The 25,144-nt window shown below is 35.5% G+C and overlaps 1 protein-coding gene across 1 annotated transcript in view; it reads left to right on the top strand.

Moving 5' to 3' along the window:
* Positions 1-25,144, top strand: part of celf2 (cugbp, Elav-like family member 2) — a 168,557-nt gene that overhangs the window by 103,203 nt on the left and 40,210 nt on the right. Inside the window, exons 3-5 of the mRNA XM_016538684.1 lie at positions 2,307-2,503; positions 18,377-18,459; positions 22,995-23,043. Of these exons, the coding sequence (XP_016394170.1) occupies positions 2,307-2,503; positions 18,377-18,459; positions 22,995-23,043 (329 nt within the window). The remainder of the gene's footprint in view (positions 1-2,306; positions 2,504-18,376; positions 18,460-22,994; positions 23,044-25,144) is intronic.

Below are 25,144 nucleotides of genomic sequence, written 5' to 3'. Positions count from 1 at the left end.
ACGTGTGTATATATATATATATATATATATATATTCCCTTTAAAGGGGTGCCAGTGATATATTTTAGTTCCTCAAATCTGACAGACCAGTACAGTATACTAAGAAAAGAAAAAGAAATCATTTCTCCTTTGTGCAGAGAATAGTGCTTAATTCATGTCAAAATGTCCTTGGCGTGATGCACGTTTCGAAGGGAAGAAATTTGAACGGTTATCTTGAAACAGGCGGAGAAGGCTTACTCACAGAATGCTTAGTGCGATAATTAATCTCATGAGGAAATCATTATGCTTCTTCGCTGAGGATAGAAGTATTTATTCATTTCATTTTTTTATTTATTTTCACATCCGTCGAAGGGCAGCAGGCAGGTTGGCCTTCGATCAGCAAAACCAAACTAAAATTAAATTGAGTAGACAATGATTTTTGAGTTTGTTTAGGCTTGTTCACATGTTATTTGTAAGCTGGTAAAAAAGGAAATGTGAGTGTGGGGGTCGATAACTCTCTCTCTCTCTCTCTCTCTCTCTCTCTCTGAGTGCTTTCATCTGGAACTGAAACAAGCGCCTGAAATTCCTCATGAACTCGTTGAACCAGTAACATGGGCGTCTAGGGGTCACACGGATCCGTCTCGCACCCTGACTCAGCTCAGCCGTTTTTATAATATTACGATTTGTTTCATTCTTGTGTGAGTCACTCAAAATTCTGCGTTCAATTCATGTTGAAGCTAGCATTTGTGAAATTGTGTTTAGAGTAAACTGCTTACAATGGAAGTCTATGGGGCAAATGTACTGGGTGGTTTTAAAGCAGAAATGTTAAAGCACTTATACTGATTCTTTCATGCAAAAATGTATTTTCATTAATGTATTTCAAGTCCATAAATAAAGTTGTTCCAAAGAATACCAAATAAACCTTCTGATGTTAAACACTACTATAACAGAGCGAATTCAGCTTTACATGGTCATGGCATTAGTTGACAAGTAATTTCATCACAATAATCTCACGGTAACACAAATAATACTGTATGTAAGTCTTATAATGATATTTGTGACCCTGGACCACAAAACCAGTCATAAGCAGCACGGGTGTATTTGTAGCAATAGCCAAAAATCATTAAAGATCATGTTCCATGAAGATATTTTTTAAATTTCCTAACGTAAATATATCAAAACATAATTTCTGATTAGTAATATGCATTGCTAAGAACTTCATTTGAACAACTTTAATGGCGATTTTCTCAATATGTGACCCTGGACCACAAAACCAATCATAAGGGTCAATTTTTTAAAATAGAGATTTATACATCATCTGAAAGGTGATAAATAAATAAATCTGAAAAAGTAATAAATAAGCTTTCAATTGATGTATGGTTTGTTAGGATAGGACGATATTAGGCCGAGATACAACTATTTGAAATCTGGAATCTGAGGGTGCAAAAAAAACAAAATACTGAGAAAATCACCTTTAAAGATGTCCAAATGAAGTTCTTAGCAATGCATATTACTAATCAAAAATTAAGTTTTGATATATTTACGGTAAGAAATTTACAAAATATCTTCATGGAACATGATCTTTACTTAATATCCTAATGATTTTTGGTATAAAAGAAAAATCGATAATTTTGACCCATACAGTGTTTTTTGGGGTATTGCTACAAATATACCCCAGCGACTTAAGTCTTGTTTTGTGGTCCAGGGTCACATATTTAGATTTTTTTGCACCCTCAGATTCCAGATTTTCAAATAGTTGTATCTCAGCCAAATATTGTCCTATGCTAACTAACCATACATCAATGAAAAGCTTATGTATTCAGCTTTCAGATGTATACATTTAATCAATTTAAAAAAAGTGAGCCTTATGACTGGTTTTGTGGTCCAGTGTCACATTTTAATCATAATAATTATGTGTATTTTTATCATTTGCGACATTTGCCTCATAGAATCCCATTTTAAATTTGCTGTAAACACGCATTTTCTTTGTTTGTACAAACTGAGGAGTAAATGAAAGTTATTTTATATGGTAATAGAGCTTATTGAACCCGGAACAGAGTCTGAATTGTACCTGCTCAGGACTATCAACACACACACACATGACACAGCACACACGCTGAGTGTAATAACACTGTTGTGATTTTAATCAGGGTTTGTGTCTCCATGTCTTCCTGCTTTAATGAGGAGCAGTTGTCGATCTGTCCGGCCCAAATTTGCTCTCGCTGTGAGCTCAGAGACCAACCCCTCTCACTTTCCCTCTTTCAGTGTTTTCAGACAACGACATACGCTGTTGACACTTCCTAACGCTTGCTTTCTGTTTATCTGCAGTAACGGTACAGCTGGGAAGATGAACGGCGCCCTGGAGCACTCGGACCAGCCTGATCCGGACGCCATTAAGATGTTTGTGGGTCAGATCCCTCGCTCCTGGTCCGAGAAAGAGTTAAAGGAGCTTTTTGAGCCGTACGGTGCCGTCTACCAGATCAACATACTGCGAGATCGTAGTCAGAACCCACCACAGAGCAAAGGTAGCGTGCGTTTCCTGTCTTAATACATCACAAACGCCATCGCAGCAGCAGGGTGTCGTGTTGTGTCATGTAAACCTGCTCACATGTGTGATGTGTTAGCTTGAGTCTCGGACTTCCTGTTTTGCGTCTTCATTTCCTGTCTGCCTGTTTCTGACTTGCATCCTCCATCCATATCTTTCTTTTTCTCCATTTTTCAAAGGCTATGTTTAAAAACCTGTTTAGGCATTGCTAGAATTAGGGCTGCACATTTAATCGAATTTCTAATCGCGATTACAATTATGGATGCCACAATTACGTAATCGTTCAAAGCGGCAATTAAATGTTCAAAGTCCACTTATGTTATTCTGCGTGCTTAAGATGCTTTTTTTTTCTTTCTACATGTTCCACTTATGTTATTCTGCACGCTTAAGATTTTCAGTAAGTAAGATTTAAGTTTATTTCTTTCTACATGTTATCTTAAGGGGTTTTCCATTGTTTTAGTTTTAGTTTTAGTGTAACATTATAATACCATTCATATTTTTGCTTTTTTATGATTTAAAGAAGAAACCAATCCGATGTATAGTTGGCATTTGAGGCTTAATACTATAGAAAAGCACTAACGTTTTTTCAGTTAGAGTGTTTTCAGCTTGTTTATTTTCATATAAAAATACGGCATGCAGTTGCATCAAACAATGGTAAAAACATCATTCAATGTAAATTGTGATAATCGTAATTAATAATCGCAATTACAATTTCAAGGGAATAATCGACAATTATGATTTTTGTCATAATCGTGCAGCCCTAGCTAGAATGCATTGCAACAGACTCAGTTAAAACTATCGCTAAAGAATTGCGAAAATATGCTTATAAATATTCCAGATTTCTTCAGAAGTGTGAAGCTTTTATTTGTGTTAAAGCACTTACAGTATATTAATTATTTCATGCAAAAATGTATTTTCATTAATGTATTTAACCTGTTATAGAAGTGTTTAATATCAAAAGTTTTATGTGTTGTTCATGGAACAACTTTAATAGGCTAATTCAGCTTTACATGGTAATGGCTTGAGTTGATAAATTGTCTGTAATGTTGCACAGACAAGCTTAGTAAGCAATTTTATCACAATAATCTCAAAAGCTATGTCCAAAAATCTGTTAGAATGCAGATTGCTAGAATGCATTGCAACAGGCTCCGTTAAAACTATCGCTAAAGATGGCAGACAGAATTGCAAAAATGTGTTTATAAATATTCCAGATTTCTTCCGAATTTTTTATTGAAATAAAAACCGACAGTTTGGCCCAGTATTCGCGATGTTTATATCTTTATAGTATCGCAATATTAGCTTAGCAACATGCTAGCATCAAACAAAATTGGAGTCTCCCAAGCTGTTCACGCACTTCGTTGCTGCGTTTATGTCCTTCTGTAAAGTTTCTACTTATAAACTTGAATTATTATCTTCATGTGGTTTTGGTCAGAAATGATTGTGTTGGTCAGTTTCATATTTATTTCTCTCTTTTTTTTCATTTATGAACAAACTGCAATACAACACAATTAAACGCAAAAGATTCACACAGAATGTTCATAAAGTGCATTGTTGAGTTTAAATGCATGAAACGTAAGGCAGTGAAATGAAAAAAGCTAGATCTTGAGAATCGTTTGCGCGATAAGCTGCAAAAGGAAAGCATAACGATATTAGCATGTTAACAGAAAAACAATGGAAGCCAGTAGAATTCAAAAACCTGCTGTGTTAATTGCCTTTACGTATTGTGTGTAATTAATACTAGGGCTGAACGATTTTGGAAAATAATTTAATGGCGATTTTTTTTTACAAATATTGCGATTGCGATTTAATATGCAATTATTTTTTAAAGCTCTTTATTTTCTGTATTATTCAACAAAGACAAGCTATAAATCATTGTATAGTATGACCAACACAATATTAGATAGATTAAACATAAATGTTCTTTTCGGTAGGCCAGGCCTATATGTTACGATGAAATTAGGTGATGCATGAATTGATATGAATGACATTTTTATTTAACAACTACAATCACAGTACATTGACTGATTTGTTGAACTTCCAACCTTGTAAGCATGTAATAATTATGACAACATAAAGCACTGACAAATAAGACTGGTGTAAACATTAATATGAAAGTCAGTAACAAATCACAAACTAAAGTAGATTGCAGAAATATAAAAACAAATCTGTTGCATTACCACACTACTTTAGGTAATTCAAAGTCACTGTAATAAACATATGTAAACATGTGCACTGCACTAAACACTGTCTGTTAACTTTAGACCAGTGGTTCTCAAACTTTTTTGGTTGCGCCCCCCTCAGACTACCAAATAATTTCACTAAACATTATGAAAAATTAATGTTTTTTTAATTTAAAAAACCTACAGGGAAAAAAACACCTGCATCACTTGAAACATTGAAAAATAGCATAGAGAAATTACCAGCCCCTGCCTGGTTTTGTGCGACTTCATCTATGGCTTTTCTCTTCCCTTTCACAAACCGATCCATCTCCCATTCTAAGTTACGTCCTTTGGCTGTTTACGGTTTTATTTCTTTTCTTTTTCTGCTGATGGCTCACGCTCGACTTGAAGCAGCGGTGTGTGTCATCAAAGTTCTGCGAGAGCTATAAGAGAGCGCGGACGTCTCCTTATGCTTTCTCTCGCCGTACTTTGATGTCATACACCGATCGATCTTCAAGTTGAACACACCTCTTTACTCTCACGTGTCACGTGACCGAGTGTAATCACAGCCTCTGCGATTAAATTTTTTTTTTGTTTTTTCATATCGCGATATTATTGCAAATGCAATTAATCGTTCAGCCCTAATTAATACTGTATTGCATTGCAAATGTGCTGCTATAGAGCATGATGGGTATTATAGATTGGTCGCACTATCCTGATGCCTCGTTTGCTTTAGCTTTAGCTTTATTCATCAAACAGTTCATTAAATACATGCAAACTAATACTTGTCAACAATAACAATTGAAATGTAGCTTCCACCTAGGGCTGGGCGATTTTGCAAAAAATTTAAATCTCGATTTTTCTAGAATATTTAACCGATTCTCTATTTTTTTTACGATTTCTAACTAGTCAACTTGAAAATGTAACTACAACATGATTCAAGTTACTTTTTCTTTATTAACTCTCTAGTTAAAGAAAATTCTATTCTAAGTGCAGCACACATGAAGTTGTCAACATGATCGTCTCCTTATGCTTTCTCTCGCCGTACTTTGATGTCATACACCGATCGATCTTCAAGTTGAACACACCTCTTTACTCTCACGTGTCACGTGACCGAGTGTAATCACAGCCTCTGCGATTAAATTTTTTTTTTGTATGAAATGTGCTATATAAATAAACTTGCCTTGCCTATAAGTGCAGCACACATGAAGTTGTCAACATGATGTAAATGTTAAAACAAATCACTTTGATGTAAATGTTAAAACAAATCACTTGTTAAATATCTTTGCAGAAAAGATACATAAACTACAAGTACATATTGTACAAACTTGTCTTATTATGTGTTCAGAACTAATACGAGGAAAATGCTTTTAAAAAATTTCAAAAGTCACGGTAATTCAAATTCAAAATGACTGAAGGTATAACACCAGTAGACTATTATTAACTATAAATGTTCTGTAAAAACAACAGCAGCTTTCACCCTGTCACCATGATGCAAACATGAAATATCACACATACAGTAGTAGTTCTTTACAGGTTTTGTATTTGATTGCGCTGCTTTTCCATTGTTTTTTCTGTGTAAACATGGATGTGTTTGACTGTTGCGCTCGCGTCTCTTGCAGCGTCTCATGCATGAAACGCCATTCTAAAAACACTGCACTCAAGTTAAAAGAAGTTTACTCCCATCTTCTTGCATGGTTTACCTATTCCACTGCCCGTGTCGCATCTTTGTCAACACAAAAGCGCATTCTGTGTGAATGGCGCTTAGCGCTATATTAATGGTCCTTCACAGAGCGCATCACACGTGAGCGGTTAATCACGTGTGCCGACATGCGGTTGGATCATTCGTTTCTCTTTACTGTTATCACCGGCATATTGTTAAAGTGTCTAATTCTAACATTTGGTAATATTTCTATTCAAAATCGCGATTCCTCGATTTCTAATAAATAAAATCGTGGCAAAACAAGAAATTCAAATTAATCGATTAAATCGGGAAAATCGCCCAGCCCTACTTCCACCTTGATTCTCTAATTTACACACCTGCAACTCAGAAAATCTGAACTTAAGAGTTTTTAGACTCATAATTACGACATTGTGGTGGCATTCATGTTCGCTCATCTCGTAGATATGACCCTTTCAACACAACTTGAATGCAGTAATGTTCCAAATCAGTCATTTATGAGGTTTAGTTTTGGTTCCGATGCCGCCTTTGTAGGCGGTAGACAGCGAGGTAGCTCTCTAGGTTTCAGAATAGTGCTAAAGCGTAGGCGTTAACCTCGGTTCTGCAGAGTTGTTAACACTCAGACAGGAAGATAGCATGTACACGTTCACAGTGCCGCCCATCCTCTCACTCTTATGGAGGATGAATCAGGGCCGCGTGGGAGAGCATTACTCAAGTCCTGTACTCTCTCTCGCGCACACACAGGCATTGCGACGGGTATCTCCGGCAGAGCTGAGGTGTGTGATTGGCTTTCAGACGGGGTAATGAGTGCTCCTGTACTTCAGTTAGCTGCAGTTAGAGTGCCTCTCTCGGGTCCAGCTTCATCAAGGCCTCTGACACAGCCGTGGGGCCGTAATGGCCGCCGCTAGCCTTCAGCTTCACTCTAACCCATTTTCATTTAGGAAAAGGTCGTCTGCGCGCGACTCCGGCTGTTAAATTAGACAGTATTGAAAGATTTCTCCACCAACTAAGTCGCAAGGTGAGCGTTAACTTCCAGCTTGTCTCTCTGGCACTGTCTTTCCCTTTGGCGTCCGCCAATTAGAACTGATTTTCTCTAAAAAAGGATTTGGTTTTCCTTTTTTTTCCCCATAAGGACAGTTTTCCACCTTTTGAAATTACCAATTAATGGGCAGGTTATATTAAGAAAAGTGTGCCAGTTAACAGGACTCAATATGAAGTGTCCTAAAGCAAATAAAACACACAGTATTAGATAACCTGAGATCGTACTCAAGTTTGCACACACTTATTCTAGTTTCTGTGACTTTCCACTGACGCAACCGACTAGTTTAATACATAACCTGCCCACAAGCTAACATGACACATTGCAGTCTTTATTTAGTTTTCAAAAGTTTTACACTTATTTTTGGGAACTAACTTCAACAACTGAAGTAACACATTTTATTTATTTATTTATTAACTAATTAAAAATAAAATACATTGCATGCATCAATTTGTACATTATATGCAATATTATTATAAATGTTTAACAAATAAATTCATTGCATGCATCAATTCACACATTATATGCAATAATAATGTAAATATTTAACAAATAAATTCATTGCATGCATCAGTTCACACAATATTTGTAATAATAATATAAAGTTAATAAATAATACTTAAATAATAATTGCTTTTGCATTTCGCACTGTCCATCAAGTGTTGCATCCCACCTACAAGCAAGCACGGTACAGTTTTTTTTTTTTTTTCGTTTTTATTTAAGAGTTAACTATATTTTTGGGAACTCACTTCTATGTCTGTTTTATTATTTAATTAATTACAAAATGTAAGAAAAAGTGCATACATCAGTTCACACGTCATTTACAGTCAAACCAAAATGTATTCAGACACCTTCAACATTTCTCACATTATATCACAGTTTATTCACTATAGTTTAGAAAATGGTAATAAAATGTTACAAAAACTCAGAGTTAAACTGTGTCAGAACAAATTCATCTTGATAATGTCAGATAACTTTGATAGAAAGGTATGTAACAGATTACAATTAGGGATGCACGATATTGGATTTTGCCGATATGCCGATATTTTTTAACTCTATTTGGCCGATAGCCGAGGCCGATACCGATATATTTTCTTTTGTTTGGAAACAACACCAAGTGTCTCCTGTGAAGAAAATTATAAGCAAATTATTTTTAAGTTTGGTTAGTTTTTGACAAGAACTTATTTGTTGGAATTAAATAAACAATAATGAAGTTCTTTTATAATGACAGTACTGCTTTTAATTTTATTAGAAGTAGGCCAACAGCGCCCCCTACAGATTAAAACTCCTTAACGAACGGGTGTTAGGACCCGGGGGCAGCTGCCGCTGCACGTGCTATTACTGTTTACTCTATCATACACCGAATGCGTCATTCTGTACATGCATTCTCAGTTTAAATGCAGCGATCCAAAACCTAATCTAATCTAATCATCATTCAGGGAAAACTTTGCTTCAAAAATTAGTCACACTGCTGATGTGATCTAATCGCTAGCACACCCTGAGCACATGTGACTTAACCTTTTCCTCGAATCGGCAAGACATATCGGCATAACTTTTCATATCGGGCTAAAGCCGATATGTACATTCAAAGCCATTATCGGCTGATTCCGATATCGGTCTGATAATATCGTGCATCCCTAATTACAATCAACCAAAAATTATTCAGCTGTTAAGGGGAGACACTGCATGCTAAAACACTGTTTTTTCATGCACCTGTGAAGTTTGAGATTTTGGGCTTTTTGGTTTTTCATAAAGTCTTTTTTCAAACTAGTGGAAAGAAAACAGCCAAAAGACACTGTTAAGTGTTTCTTTTATAGCACTTTTAGCCATAAATCTCCACCTGAGTAGCACTTACACACACCAGACTTTACATTTTTATTCCTGTCTATATCCTGAAGGTTTTTACAGAGGGATTTGTTCATATATAATTTGCTTGATTATATACAACATTTTAATCCCCTAAAAATTGTGAAAATATAGTGTTCTATATTTCCGTTCTAAGCATTTTCTGAATTATGGAGTGACAAAAATGAGATACCCAAAATTCCCTCTGTAAAAACTTTTGATTCTAATATGTCAAAAAAATGAAACAAGAATTTTGAAACTGACATCATCCAGTGTTTAGATTTTTGTACTAGAAATGTATGCAAATTATCGCATATTTCATTAAATAATGACTCATTTGCATATCTAAACCTAACGTTTTAGAAAACTTGTAATACAAAAAATTTTGCAATTATCAATGTAATTAATCAGCTGGGTAAGTAAGGCGATAACTATTTATTTTTTTTTTTTACCCTATTCACCTGCAGTGTCTCGCCTTAAATTTAAGTACACAATTAGATAATACCAATTTAGGTCAACCAATTACCAAGCAAACAATGCTTAATTTTGTTCAGTCTGTGGTATAAAACGTTCGCATTAGCAGTTAAAGAAAAAAACACTTAAACAAAACATGGTCAGGTCAAAGTATGTTAATATTTTTTGATCCCAAATTTTACTGGTAGTCCACTGTATGAATAATTTTTGGGTATAATATCTCAGTTCACTTTATTTTGCTATCCTCACTTACATTTATGAACTATAGTGTTCTGCACCCACTAGTAAAAAAAAAAAATCAAAAATTATATCTGGTGTCTGAATAATTTTTGGTTTGACTGTATAATATTAACATAAATAAAATATTAGAAATTTCAAATATTCTAAATATTTGTAAATAGTTAGAATGTATTAAATATTTTAAAACATATATAAACACAAAAATCTAAGAATACTTTTTTATTCATTCGTCAGTTTGTTACACATCAGTTCACACATCATATATAATATCTTTATAATAATAATTAAACTAAATATGTATTCAAACATATTAAATATATATAAATATTTAAAATATATTAAATCTGTGCTTTACGTGTATTTTGTAAGTGGATGGAGTAGATTTGCTTTTGCGTGCCGCACTGTCCATCACATCATGCTGCACCACAGCAGTGCAGACAACTGGATTATAATGGAAGCAATCTAGATTTGCATCTTGAGTTGTTGTTTTATTAGCTTCACGCAGTGAGGACAATATTCTGCACCCTTGGTCACTGACGTTAGTGCTTCCTGGTTTAAGACTTGTAGGTTTAAGGGGCCAGTGTGATATTCTGTCAACCCAGATTCAACCTTTTTTTCAGTGTGGAAATGTACCAGTCTATTACAGATTGGGCAGCGTCACCCAGCCGAAAAGTAGTCACACTCGCACACATCCCAGCAAGGGAGCGTAACTGCGCCGAGTTGCGGTCTCAGCGGTTTAATCTACGATCACGAGCCCGCTGTGCCGATTCAGCGCGGGACGTCGCGTCCTGTGCCCCGCGTGTGTCCCTGCCTGGCCGCCATAGCCTGAGCATCAGCGGGGAGGTGCTTCCGAACAGACGGCCTCACAGATTGCCTGCCCCATGCATGTGTGTGCGAGGCCAGAATGAAGGCGTAGAATATAAATGCACCCAGAGGTGAAGAGCAGGAATTGTTTATAAGAGCCGGGCTGCCATTTAGAATGGTCCGCACACACGCACACACATAGAAACAGACTGTCCCTTGTTGATTGAGTGATGCGAGAGCGGTCCAGGGCTAAATGGCCCTGAGCAGCTGGGGTTCTTTAGTAAAGATGTATTCCTGTCTGCCTTTGAAGTCCGTCACACACACACATACGCACGCCTACACGCTCACAAGATGAATGGATGTGTTTGTGTGTGCGTCCTTTTCAGTCCCTGGGCACGTAGCACAGCCGCAGAATGATACAAGTGTGTGTGTGTGTCCTCTAAGGCCAAATGCAGACGTGCTATGCTAATGTATTGAAATGTATTCTAACAGATATGTGTGTGTGTCTGCCTTTGAAGTCCGTCACACACACACATACGCACGCCTACACGCTCACAAGATGAATGGATGTGTTTGTGTGTGCGTCTTTTTCAGTCCCTGGGCACGTAGCACAGCCGCAGAATGATACAAGTGTGTGTGTGTGTCCTCTAAGGCCAAATGTGCTAATGTATTGAAATGTATTCTAACAGATATGTGTGTGTTCATGGGATTAAGTCCATAACTTTAGGGCTTTGGACAGACTGTCTCGTATAACAGATCAAAAACTGAATCTGGGAATAATTGGCATTCAAGACGTTTTCATTTACAGTCAACACGAAAATGGGATCCGCAACCTGTTATACTTCCATAATGCGACACATTTCCGAGGGAAACGAGATGGAGAATGCTTAGGGCGGTTCGTTTTGTCCTTCAGGAATTGACTGGATCATGAAAAGCGGCAGTTTTGGGACTGAATTGACAGTCAGTTGTAAAAAACTACTTGCTTTTCAGAAAAAAAAATAGCTGGGAACTGTTGACTTTAAACTGAAAAGGCAAAAAGTAGTATTGGAGCAGGGGCGTTTCATCCGAGGAGGCAAGGGAGGCAGTGCCTCCTCAAAATATTGGATGCAAATGTTACAAAATAACATTAGAAAGTATATAAATCATTGAAACATTGTCCAACAGCAACACCAGTAGGTAAAGTTACAGCAGGAGTTGGCATCTCTCTCGCCTCCCCTGAGCCCATTGAGTTTTAACAGAGGAAAGCGTGCAGTGAGTTTGGTGGGGAGTAATTGAGAATGAATGGAGGGAAGTCACGTGAGATGAGGCAATGCCTTCATTGCGATATGTTTGGATATGACTGGTTATGTTCGGCTTTGATTGGTTCATGCGACAAATCCCGCCTCTTGTGTTTGTGCATGTTTCGCAAATCAGACTGAATGAACAATATAATGGCGTTAATGGGAAGACTATTTTAAAAAAGTAAGTAAACAACTCACACACTTAGATATAAGCACTTTGTTACGTCAAAATAAGACTTGAAATGGCCTGAAAACATGATCTGTGGGAGTTTTTTGTGAGTAGTCAGTTTGATGAAATTTAAAGTAAATCTGTGTCTGTGACAAATATTTACCCAGCTTTGATGACTGATGATCCAAAAAATCAAAAATAGTTAAAAATTAACTATTAAAAAGAACAGCTAAACATAAGTTCACAAATGCCTTGAGATATTATTTTGGAATAAATGTAAAATGCTTAAAAACACTAACTTGATGAGATTCATACCTGGCTTTAATAAATAGATTACTGTTACATATTATTGAACAATGTTAAAGGGGACATTAGATGCCCATTTTCCACAAGTTGATATGATTCTTTAGGGTCTTCGTGAAATGTCTATAATATTTGTTGGTTAAAATTTCTCAATGGTAGTGTAAAACAAAACCCTCTTTACCTTGTCAAAAACAGCTCTGTTCACAACAACCCGTTTCGGTGCATGTCCCTTTAAATGCTAATGAGCTCTGCTCACCCCGCCCCTCTACTTCTGTGGGGTGACAAACAGTTCTCTGAGATTGTTAACTTTAGCCGCATTTAGCTGCGGAACTTGCTAACTAGCACATTATTAGGAAAGGCGATTTGCAATGATTCATAAAAAAACCTTATACTCATTTCTTCTAGAGGTGAAGCTGGATCACGAATGATTCTCGCGAACATAAATGCATTTAGGTAGATCGGAGGGGCGCCTTCCCTTCAGAAACAAACATAATCCATTGCGTCTTCAGCGGCTCAGATGTCGGGAGTGAATGATGACTGCTTCTGATGTTGTAAGGGATGTTTATTTAACCAAGAAAATGTGACTGGGACAAAAATCTATTTTTGTTATTCGTAAAGAACAATAGTAATAATTGTATTAGTAATAATAATACAGCAACATCATGGAACAGAAGTGGAATTAATTTTAAAGAAATGTCGCACAGGTACACTTTTTAATATATTATCAAATAGAAAAACATCTTTCTGTTACTGTTAGATGTGCATATACCCTAACATGAGCCCTGGGTTTGTAAGCATGCACTCTCTGAGTCTGAGTCTGAGCACGAGTGCGAACGGTCACGGAGCTCTTGAGGCGGTTGTATGCCTCGTGGTTTTATCCTGTCTTATCCGTCTCAGGTGAGGCATGGGCTTTCAGACCGTACGTCAGCAGTCCTGCCACATACGGATGTGGAAAACACTTTGAGGATGGCTCTTCTGACCTCCCTGCCTGGGATTGTCAAAAGTTTCCAGTGTCGCAACACGATTAAACACGAACCACTGTCAACAGCCAAGGAATGAGTTGCTGGCAGAGTCGAGAAAGCCTGCGTTTCCTTCACTTTTGCTGACAACACAGGAATGAACATGATCTTATTGGCTGACTGGTTCATATTAGCGTATTAGCGTTGTTTTGAAGGCAGCATTTTAAGGGTTTTGGACATCTCTATGTTCTAGAAGGAACTGGAAAAGGAGAATGATATGCAAAATCAGTAAGTCACAAGTTGTCATCTGTGTGTTTTGATAGAATGTGAAGTGCCCCTTCACATTAAGCATGGGAAAATCAGCAACAGTAATATGATAAATGACACCACTCTTCAATTAGCAAAAATAAGTAAGTAAATAAGTAAATAAATAAATCCTTTAGCACAGATGTTTTCAAATTTGTTAATGCCAAATAAACTTTTTTTATGCCAATATGGGCCAACAAATAAAATAATTCACTTTTTAGTGACCCCCTGCCTAAAATGTGAAAGCACCACAACACAAATGCTTTTTTTGTGTGTGAAAGTATGTATATTGAAATGATTTGGAGATAAACAAAGAAAAAAAAAACATAGATTATTATTATCATCATTTATTATCATTATTATTATCATTAATATTATTATTATTATTATTTGCATTTCATTTATTACTTACTGTTAAACTTTCAATAGTACAGTATAACATCATTATTAATTGTATGTTTTCAGTTATTTAAACAGCAGAATGAAACTACACTGTTTGAATGTATTAAAAGTTATAGATGAAACATTATTAAAAAAATAATAATAATAATAATATCATCGTCATCATCATCGTCATATTAATTAAATTACTGTTTGAATGAATTACAAGTTAGATAAAGCATTATTCTAATAATAATAATAATAATAAGTAATAATGTGTTATTTTCTGCTGATGTTTATATCTGTATGTGTGTGTGTGTTATATATTATTATTACGATTTTTATTTTACAAATATATTATTATTATTATTTTATTTGAATACTGTTTTATACATTGCATTTAATATGTACAAACAGTACAGTTTCCTTTATAATAATAATAATAATAATAACAAAGCAACATACTAAATTGTTTCAGTACTGTGAGTTCAGTGGTGCGTGTATATAGCTTTTTACAACAGATTTGAGCATGGCTCTTCCGTCAGAACTATCAGATTTCTCAATCTTATTATTTATCTTTACCTTCACTGGTCTTACGCAAGTGTATGATGCCTTCCAAGTCTTGATGTAGTGGAGTGTTACTTAATACTACTGGAGTATTATGAGCTCATGTAGTATTACTGTTAGAGTAGCTGTGGAGTGTTTAGGCTCATGTGGTATTAACTCAAATCTCTGTACACAGAATGCATGTGAACACTCCCCCTATATCAAATGTTTCACAATTGTCTCATACAATCAGTACCATGCTTTTGAAAACACATTTTTGTTTATTGCTGTATAACCGTAAATTTATGCCATAAAGTCTGGTCCACACTGAAGCTCATTTTGGCCAGGGACCGCCCACTGAGACAGGAAGCAACCAGCCACTGTTTTCATTTTCAAAACCAACCAGTCAGATTTAAGCTTACAATTTTGAGAAAGCTCTTGGTATTTTTGTGTGAACAATCTGAGCATTAGACTACATGTCTATTTAGCAGATATGGTACACTAATTCTGGATATAGTCCTTTGAGACCCCTGGGGTCAGTACTTTTTCTTCAGGCACAATGGTGATTGATCAGGACCGGGATCTCATTAACACTTCAGTTCCTAGGTCACACTTAATTGGGATTGAACTTGCAACCTTTGTGTTAATGGCCCCGGACCATTAAGCCCCCCAGCCAGGACCAATGTCAATGTTGACTGATGGGAATGTTTCAGGCATGTTGGGAGTTTAAATGTGTATGATCACTTACTGGTGTCTGGTGTGTGTGTGTGTGTGTGTAACACTGGGAACAGGGTTGTTTTGGCCATGGACTGGACTGCACCGTTGCCAGGGACGAGTGAGTCCTTAGTTTATCCTGCCAAAATTCTCCTTGGCAGTAAAAGGGGATTCAGTTCACTCATTTTTTTTTCTTGTTCCTCTTCTCTTTTCTCTCTAAATAAAACATGCCAGCACTCTCAGCTTGCTTTAGCCGCACACACACATACATACAAAGGTCCCCAGCTGATTCTTTCTGTCAGTCGTCTCTGGTGATTTCTGCCTGTTTGTGTGTGTGTGTATGTGTGTGTACTTCTGTGCTCCAATGCCCAGTCAAGGACAGTGATGCATGCAGATATACAGTATACTGTACATATACTCATTTTCAATCTTCTGATGAAGGACAGAGCCTTTTGGTCGATCGGTTTTGGTGGCCTTAAAAAGTATTGTGAAATTTTGTGGCTTAATGGAACATGTCCATTAAGTGATACATATTTAATTTGAGTCTGACGTGAGTTTTCAGTCTGAAAATCAGTGTTATTTTTAGTAATATTTATATGCTATTAAAGTATTTTTTAATACTCTAAATATGCTTTTATTTGTATATTTTTAGTTTTAATTTTAATTAGTTTTTAGTAATTTATGTGCTTTTGTAATTTTAATGAGTTCTTTTTTATTTCTATTCGGCCTTATTTTTATTTGAGTGTTAGCAATTTTTAATACTTAATTTCAATTAACTTCCAAGTCAACAATTCTAAAGTTTAAGAGTTTCATCTAATATTTATATTTGATTTCATTTCAGCATTATTTCAATTAATGACATTTTAACAGTTTTAGTATTACTTTTAGTTAACAGTAAAACACTGTTTAGTAAAAAACACTAAACAGTGTAATGCAAAATAATAAAAAATGATAACAAGGTTGTTAGGTTGTCCTCCTCGGCTGCACAGAAATACATTACGTGATCATAGGGCTGAAACGATTCCTCGAATCTTACGTTTTAGACACTATATTGCCTGTTTTTGCTTTATTTTGCCAACAAAAAAATTCCGAACACAGCCACAGCGCTGTTTTTGCATCTCTGTGCAACATGGGGGCGTTTGTGTTTCCTCTGCATTGCAAAGATGAATTGTGATACTGATATCATTTGTTTGGTAACAGTCCACATGTCTTTTATTCTAATTGACTGATAAAATGTAAGAATTTGACTCAAAAGATGATGCACACTTTTAGAAAAAAAAAAGGCTTTATAAAGGTAAAAATGCCCATAAAATGTAAAAATCTGTTTAAACTTATTGGAACAGATTAATTTCTATCACTGCTGTGAACTGACCCGCACACAGAATATGAAGGATATCAAAAACAAGTTTCACACACACACACACACACACACCAATACACACCAATACGAATAGGGACATTTAAGAGGGTTTATTCTCCAAATAATTCATAATGCAGAAAAGTGTGTTTAGAAACTGTGTATGGACTCTTGTTCTTGTTCCAAGTTACCTTCCTGTCCACTGATTTTTGCCTCTCACAAAAGCCACAAAGCCTTCCAAGAAGACAGCAAAGGCTTATGTCATGCTTGAGCTTTAGTTAGGCTGAAACTTGAAAGTTAAGTTGCACGACATAAATGGTTTGTTTAGGTATTATTATTATTTGTATTACTATTATTTTGATTTATGCCTTAGTTTTAGTTTGTACTGTTTACCTTTTTTTAAGTAATGTGATATTGATTTTTGTATTTTTATTTATTTATTTATAAAAAAAATTTATTGATATATTTGTATTTGCATTTTGAATGTAATTTGGCAATTAAATACATTAAATGGGTTTAGTTTTCACGGTTATTAATGTATGCAATTTCAGCAATAAAAATGTTGCCCTTATTTGATTAGTTTCCTGTTCCTCCCCTGATTAGTTTAGTTCATTTGTCCCAGGTGTTCCCCATGATGTGTCATTGCTCCCAGGTGTGTCTCGTGATCCCCTCCTCCTGTGTGTATTTAAAGTGTTCCCAGTCCCTACTTCTCTGTCCGCTGTTGTACGTCTTCCGGTGAAGGTCTTCCTGTGTTCGTCTCCCTTGGTTCCAATAAAGTCCTGTTAAAAGCATTCTCCAGCGTCTCCTCGTCCCTCGTGTGTGTGACATCGTGACACAGCTACAGCAGTTTCATAAGCAAATGACTCTTATGTTTTTTTTTTTTAATTGTATTATTCTTAGGTTTTTTTTATTGAATTATTCAAAAAGATTCATACAAACATTTATTTATTTATTTGCACTATAATTTTTTGAAATAAATAAATAGTTTTAACCATTTTTAAAAAAAATTTTTTTTTATTATTCTTAGGTTTTTTATTGAATTATTCAAAAAGATTCATACAAACATTTATTTATTTATTTGCACTATAATTTTTTTAAATAAATAAATAATTTTAACCATTTTTGTTTTTACTTACTGAAATCTCATTGGTCTAAAAGTCTTGTGTCTGTTGTTGTTGGTCTTTTCTTTTCTTTTCTTTTTTCCAGATATGTTCTGATTGACTGCCATTGTGCCACAATGTGCAGTGTTTTCTCTTTCAGAAAGTACAAAAGTCATGCTAGCAACAACATGAGGCATCAAGCTGGGTAGCCCCGCCCACAGTGAGCTCTCATTGGTCCAAAATCCCACTCCAAATTGCTGTTTATCATGCATCAAATATTAGCCTCTTTCCTCTCGTTCTCGCTCTCTCTCTCCCTCGTCCCTTATCTTCTCTGTGGTGTAGTTTGGCAGAGATCTGTATGACAGCAGTGAGATTGTTTTCTCTCTCAGCAGGTAGTGAGACGAAAAGAAAAAGATCAAATCCACTTGGCTTATTGCATGCTTAAAATGCTTACCTCTCTCTTTCTCTCTCTCTCCATCTCTGTCTGTTTTCCCAGGGTGCTGTTTTGTCACATTCTACACACGGAAAGCTGCCCTGGAGGCCCAGAATGCACTGCACAACATAAAGACCTTAACTGGGGTGAGTGTTTGTTTATCTGCTCATGTCTGTCTTTCTCTGAAAGCTAGCGAGGCAGAGAATTTCTTATTCAAATGACGACAGTTTCAAGTTTTTAATCTGGTTTCCTTTGTTAGAGGTTGTAATTCAGGAAAATGTGTGAAGTTGTGTTGAGGAGACAGGCTTATGAGCGACTTTAATGAGTTTATGATTTGCGCTTTCTGACGGAGCGAGTGATGTTTGCTTTCATGAAATCAGAGCCCTTGTTCTCGAAATCCAAACACAAATAGTCATGGGAGGGATTTGGGCTGTACACTAGCGTTCAAACATTTGTGGTCAGTAAGATTGTTTTTTTTTTCATTAATTTGTTTGGGAAGGTAATTAATAGTTTTATTTAGCAATGCAGCATTAAATTGATCAAACGGTACAGTAAAGACATTTTTAAAATGTCAATTTCAGGTAAATGCTGTGCTTTAAAACTTTGTTCATCAAAAAATCTTAAAGTATTACGGTTTCCACAAAAAAAATATTAAGGAAAAAAGCACCAAATCAGCATATTCAAATTATTTCTGAAAGGTCGTGTGACACTGAAAACTAGAGTGATGGCTACTGAAAATTCAGCTTTGCTATCATAAGAAGATATTACATAAAAAAAACATACATTTTAAATTGTGATAATTACAGTTTTACTGTATTTTGAATACAGTTTTATTTAAAATAAATGCAGCCTTGGTGAGCGTACGAGTCTTCATTTAAAAACATAAAATAATTACAAAATTCAGCAAAATTCAGCTTTGCTATCATAAGAAGATATTACATTAAAAAAAACATACATTTTAAATTGTGATAATTACAGTTTTACTGTACTTTGAATACAGTTTTATTTAAAATAAATGCAGCCTTGGTGAGCGTACGAGTCTTCATTTAAAAACATAAAAAAATTACAGATCAAAAACTTTTGAACATTAGTGTATTTCATAGGTATGCACTGATATTAAAATTCTGTCTGAGACCAATTAAACCAATGATTATTCATGTTGTGGCTGATAAACAATAAATGCCGGATTTTAAAATCTGACTCCAATGAATTCGACCAAATAAATTAAAAATGAAATACTGAAAACTAAAATTAACGGGTTTATAATTCTACAAGTGATTTTAAGCATTTGGTACATCATAAGATGCAATATAAAAAAATGTTGTATATATATATATATATATATATATATACGTAAAACATGTATGTAATATTTATATATATTATACAACAGTTCTTTTTGGTCCTCGAATCTGATTGGCTGAAAGGAGTGTGATATTCTAGTGATATCAGAAATCCAACCGTATTTGAACCACCTGAAACATGTTTGTGTACTTGTGTACTGCATGTTTTTGTGCTTAATGTGTGTTTTTGTGACTGTATAAAACAGTATCAAAGGTCCCTGTCAACTGTAATAAAATGAAATGTAAGGTTGTCCATACAGTTAAAGCAAGATTCATTTTTTTTGAAAACATAGCAATAGTGCTATTAAAAACCTGACAGATAAACTGTTTTCTTGCTTTTAGTATCTGCTTTTATTGTCATTGTTTTCAAATCATCTTTTTGTTTAGTTAGAAATGTTGTTTTCCCAAATCCAAACCCTTTAGCCAACACAGATCTAGAGATGTCACATACGATTATCATATCAATTGCTGCCATAATCAGACCGTCTCTGAAGCGGCGTGTGTGTGAGGACGATTGAAGGCTAATGTAGGACATGTCTGTTAAAGTGTCCTCCAGCTGTGAACGAATTCATCTCTCTCTCTCTCTTACATTAATTCAGTTCACTGAAACCTGCTGATACACTACAAGATCAGTTCAGTTTTGTGAATAAGCTTGTTGTGAAGTTTTTGGGCAGTAGACATTTATTTACAGTAATTACAGTCGCAAATGAGCAGGCCCAAATGAAATCTGAAGACTTTATGCTTATTTTGAAAAAAACAATTGCAGTACTCTGCAGAATGGATTTGAAAATGTTAGCTAAGGGGGTTAATAAGACTGTAGTTGGAAGTGAAATCAAAATATTTAATAAGAAAGCATATTTGCAAATTTAATAAACAAGCCGGTTATTTATTGAATTTGATCAGTGACAGGCGTTCTAGTTCTGTAGAAATGTGCAGAGTCTATCTATCTATCTATCTATCTATCTATCTGTCTGTCTGTCTGTCTGTCTGTCTGTCTGTCTATCCATCCATCCATCTCCTTGCTGCTCTATTTGAGTTGATTAAAAGATTTCCACCTGTGTGTGTGTGTGTGTGTGTGTCAGTGGGTTATCTGTTTATGACTTTGACAGATGTTATCAATTTCCCCGTCTGAATTGGTTTCAAGAAGGTCTCGTCTGTTTGAAAGCGTTTGTGTTTGTGCGCACGCTCTAATATATATATATGTATATATATATATAAATATATAAATAATTACATATCACTTACTGCTAGTGTTTATGCCACTGTGTGAGTGTGTGTGTGTTCAGGAGAGTGTGGCAGCTTATAAAATCCCCACTGTGTGCCCATCTGTCTGACTTCTGTGATCTTTTACCCAAACACACACAGTGTGTGTCCTCAAACCACTGGACTACACACACACACACAAAGAAATGAGAAATTAGCTAATTTTCTAAACATTTCTTAAACATCTGAATATATATATTTTAATTGTAAATACAAAAATGGTGTATGGTCTGTGTCCAAAGAGACCAAATAACCTCAAACAACAAACTTGGGTCTTTTAAAACCTTTAAGTATTCTATCCACGGTCAGAAAGAGAGTGTGTGTCCTACAGGATCAGATGCCTGAGGATGCCGGCAGCAGGGCAAACCATCAAAGACCGTGTGTGTGTGTGTGTGTGTGTGTGTGATGAAGGTCAAAGGTCAAAGTTGAAATGAAGTAAACCGATATCTTCAGTTGTTTCTGACTGCTTTTATAATTCGATCCAACCCAAGAGTTATGGAGCTGTCATTCTGTCTCCAGCCGCAGATGTTGACTTCTTTCAGGTGTCTGTATGTGTGTGTTATGAGAGCAAGCATGTGTATTTCATGAGAAACTGCTAACAGACCATGATCTCTGTAATTAGTGTCATGGCCTTTAATGGGAGAGAATGAGAACACACACGTCCACGAGCTCTGTGACGGCCACATATAAGCACTCACTATACAGAGAAGACAATATGAATATTGGGAGACAGATGCCATACAGAGCCGTGTGTGTTAGACAGATCTGGTCTCTGGCAGTATATCAAAGCTGGATTCAAGATTTGACCATGAAGCTGAAGGTGTTACAAGAGGAGAGATTTTGAGAAAGAAAATAGACGAGCTACTAAAAGTGGAAGTGCAGGCTTAGCAGATGTTTACACAGAGCACGTTCTTGCTTTCAAAGACCGTAAGCACAACAGAATCGAACAGAATGCAGGGGTTTCAAGACTCATGTTTTGAGTTTTTAATGTGAATTTCACAATGGTTTTGATGCGTTTAATTTGACTATTCAGTTTCCTAAAAACTGTGCTAGTAAACTAGTTGCACACATCCTTATGTCGCAACTTTTGAGTATTTGAGATAAAGGTAATTGAATAGCATCTCTGATTTTAAATCTTAATACTAAAAATAATGAATGGCGAAGCTGGATTTATTTGCACAACTTTTTCTATTAAAATATAAAACAATTTTAAAACCAATTAAATATATGAGATACAAAATATTTGTATTTATTTATTTATGCATTTATTTATTTATTTATGATGAAATATTTGTTTGGTCATCTGATTGGTCAAAATTTATTATTATTAGTCATAGTAGTAGTAGTATTTGTTATTTTAGAACAAATACCTAATTATGTTGTTAAATATTTGTCAAAATGATTAATTTATAAGTTGGATTTATGTGCATGCATCAGTTCTAGGTCAAAATATCATTTTCATAAATCTGTTTCTTAAAAGGTATAATTAATTTATTAATGCTAATTATATTTTATTAATTTTATAATGTGTGTGCAATGTGCAAGTGATGTATATATATTTCAGAAAAGGAAATATTTTGAGAAAAGGATTGGAGAAAATAAATAACCCTGCAGTGAGACATTTTAGACCAAATACATAAATGTGGTGAGAGATAATGTATATTGGGGAAATTAAAGACATCTGACAGGTTTGCACATTGACTCACAATTGAAAAGCTGTGCAGACGAAATGGCAGAATGCGTACGGCAAATTATTCCAAAAATCGTTGACTAGAGATAGACAAGAACAAGTGTGTGCGAAAGAAAGATGGAACGCAATAAACATTTCATCGGCAAAGTGCTGACAAATCACCTTCATCACGCGTACGTCTTCATTCCGCTAGCATCTATCGAGATGAAGAATAGAGTCAGCGGAAAAAATGACGACACATTAACAAGATTACAGCGATAATGTAGAACATCAGTGCCGGCAGTGAGACGAGCTTGATTATGTGCTGGCGTGAGCGTTAATGAGTGTGTTGTAGTAAATGTGCCGTGTTTGTGTAAATGTAACCCGTGTGTGTCCTGTGTTTCAGATGCACCATCCCATACAGATGAAGCCCGCAGACAGTGAGAAATCAAATGGTGAGTGTCTGTATGCGTCTCTTATTTTTCTCAGGTCGTCCGACTGTAGCTTTGTTCTGGGGGTTTGTCTCTGTGTTTGTGTGAGGGACTGGGAGATGGATGAATTATTGAAACCCAGTAGAGCCGCGGGCCAAGAATAGTTGAAGTGTGTGCCCTGGCAGTGACCCAAACACATATACACACACTCACATAAGCCATATTGCTCACAAAAAGATTTTATAGATGTGGTTAGGAAGTCCACTGTAAGGGAGCTGGTGCTTGGCCAGGGGCCCACATTTCCAGAGACTTGAGAGCCGAATGATGATGTAACTATAACACCTATGTTACTACATAACCTACCTTCAGAAAAACAAAAAAGAGAGATATGCTTAATGTAGTACAAAGTTTGCACCCCCGTTCAAAAATGTGGGTCAGTTTTTGTGTGAAATATTATTATCATTTAAAATAAATGTTTTCTATTTTAATATATTTTGAAATGGAATTTATTTGTGTGATTCAAATCCTAATTTTCAGCAGCCAGTACTCCAGTATTGAGAGTCACATTACTTTGGAAATTATTCTAATATGCTGATTTGATTTCAGTTATTTCCAGTGTGGAAATCATGATACAATTTATTTATTTATTTGAATTTTTGATGGGAAGTTCAAAAGTACCGCTTTTATCTATTTTTGTGAAATAATTTGCCACTTTTAACCAATTTTATATATCCTCACTAAATGAAAGTATTAATTTCTTATAAAATAAATAAATAAATCATACTGACTCCCACATTGTATAATGGTTGTATCAATTATAATAATTTTGTGTAGTAAAATTTAAATATCTTGTAAATATTTGTTTAAATCTGTTGTAAAATAATAATCATTTCACACATGTATTTGTAAATAATTCATGATGTTTTAAAGTCTTGGATATTAGTAAAATATTATGTCATAGGGGGTCATAACAGCTAAAATATTTCATCAGCTAGAAATTGCTTTTGTGTAGAGCAACTTGCTGGCAAGCCATATTAATGTTTATTTTTCTTTGAGTCAATTCTTGAACCAATCTGTCAGACTGGATGATCCATACCCGAATTGCTTTGAAACAGAATTATTTGCCAAAAATCGTATCCATTGATTTTTTTACAAGTCAATGGATAATAACTTTCTTAATACTAGTTATTGGTCTTATTGTATTTGATTTGCTGAATGTTATTCCAAAGAAAAACATTTGTTGTAATATTTCATCAAAATGTAATAACTCGTTCTGCCTCTAAAATGACTTATTATGAAAATAAAATGGTGTGCGAATAGCATTTCATGTATTTTCTTCAGAGTCAGATTAGGCTCTGCTGCTTGTCAGTGTAAAAGGATCCGTGTCTGTCTGTCTCTCTGAGTGACGGGGATGTTATAGATGCAATGTTAATTTCGTTGACGAATAATTTTCGTCATAATGTTCGTCAACGACATTTTTTTCACTGACGACAACGAGACGATAACGAACTAAAACTCTTTTTTGAATGACAAAAACTATGACGAAAATATATTGACATTTTCGTCAACGAATAAAAACGAGACGAAAATGTTAGGGAGGGACGATTTGGGAAGAAATTCATTCAGAAATCTGCTGCATAAGAGGTTAGATGCGTACATATGAACCGGCGGGACATAAGTTAAAATACACTTGCTGCACGTTGCATAAAACGTTCAAAAATATCAATATGTGGCGAGTAAGAGAAGAGCAGACACATAAATAAATCTGACGACGCAAGAGAGAGCTCAATTCGGTCGGGTTTTCTGAGCGCAGACACTGAAGCATACACACACAGAAAGCGCGTCGCACAGCGCGCGAGTACTCTCTTGCGTCGCATGAATGGAGAATTACACGCAAAATGATGTCGAATTGTCCGTTTTGATGAGTATTCAAGGTAACAAAGTTGATTACGTCTTAAGTGAACGTAAAGTAGGGAGAACGTGTATCAGTACATTGCATCCATTGCAGCTGTGCTTTCGGTTTTAAAGGGATAGCAGCCTAATTTAGTTGCTATTGTCCGAGTCATTGATGTTCATCAAGCAACAAAAGAAAGACAGAAAATCACGCACTGCTCTTGACTGAAAA

This window comes from Sinocyclocheilus rhinocerous, unplaced genomic scaffold (genome assembly GCF_001515625.1).
Source record: "Sinocyclocheilus rhinocerous isolate Xijiao unplaced genomic scaffold, SAMN03320098_v1.1 scaffold307, whole genome shotgun sequence".
In the NCBI taxonomy this organism is placed as follows: Eukaryota; Metazoa; Chordata; class Actinopteri; order Cypriniformes; family Cyprinidae; genus Sinocyclocheilus; species Sinocyclocheilus rhinocerous.
The sequence above is the reverse complement of the archived record's forward strand: the minus strand, read 5'-3'. Positions and strand labels throughout refer to the sequence as shown.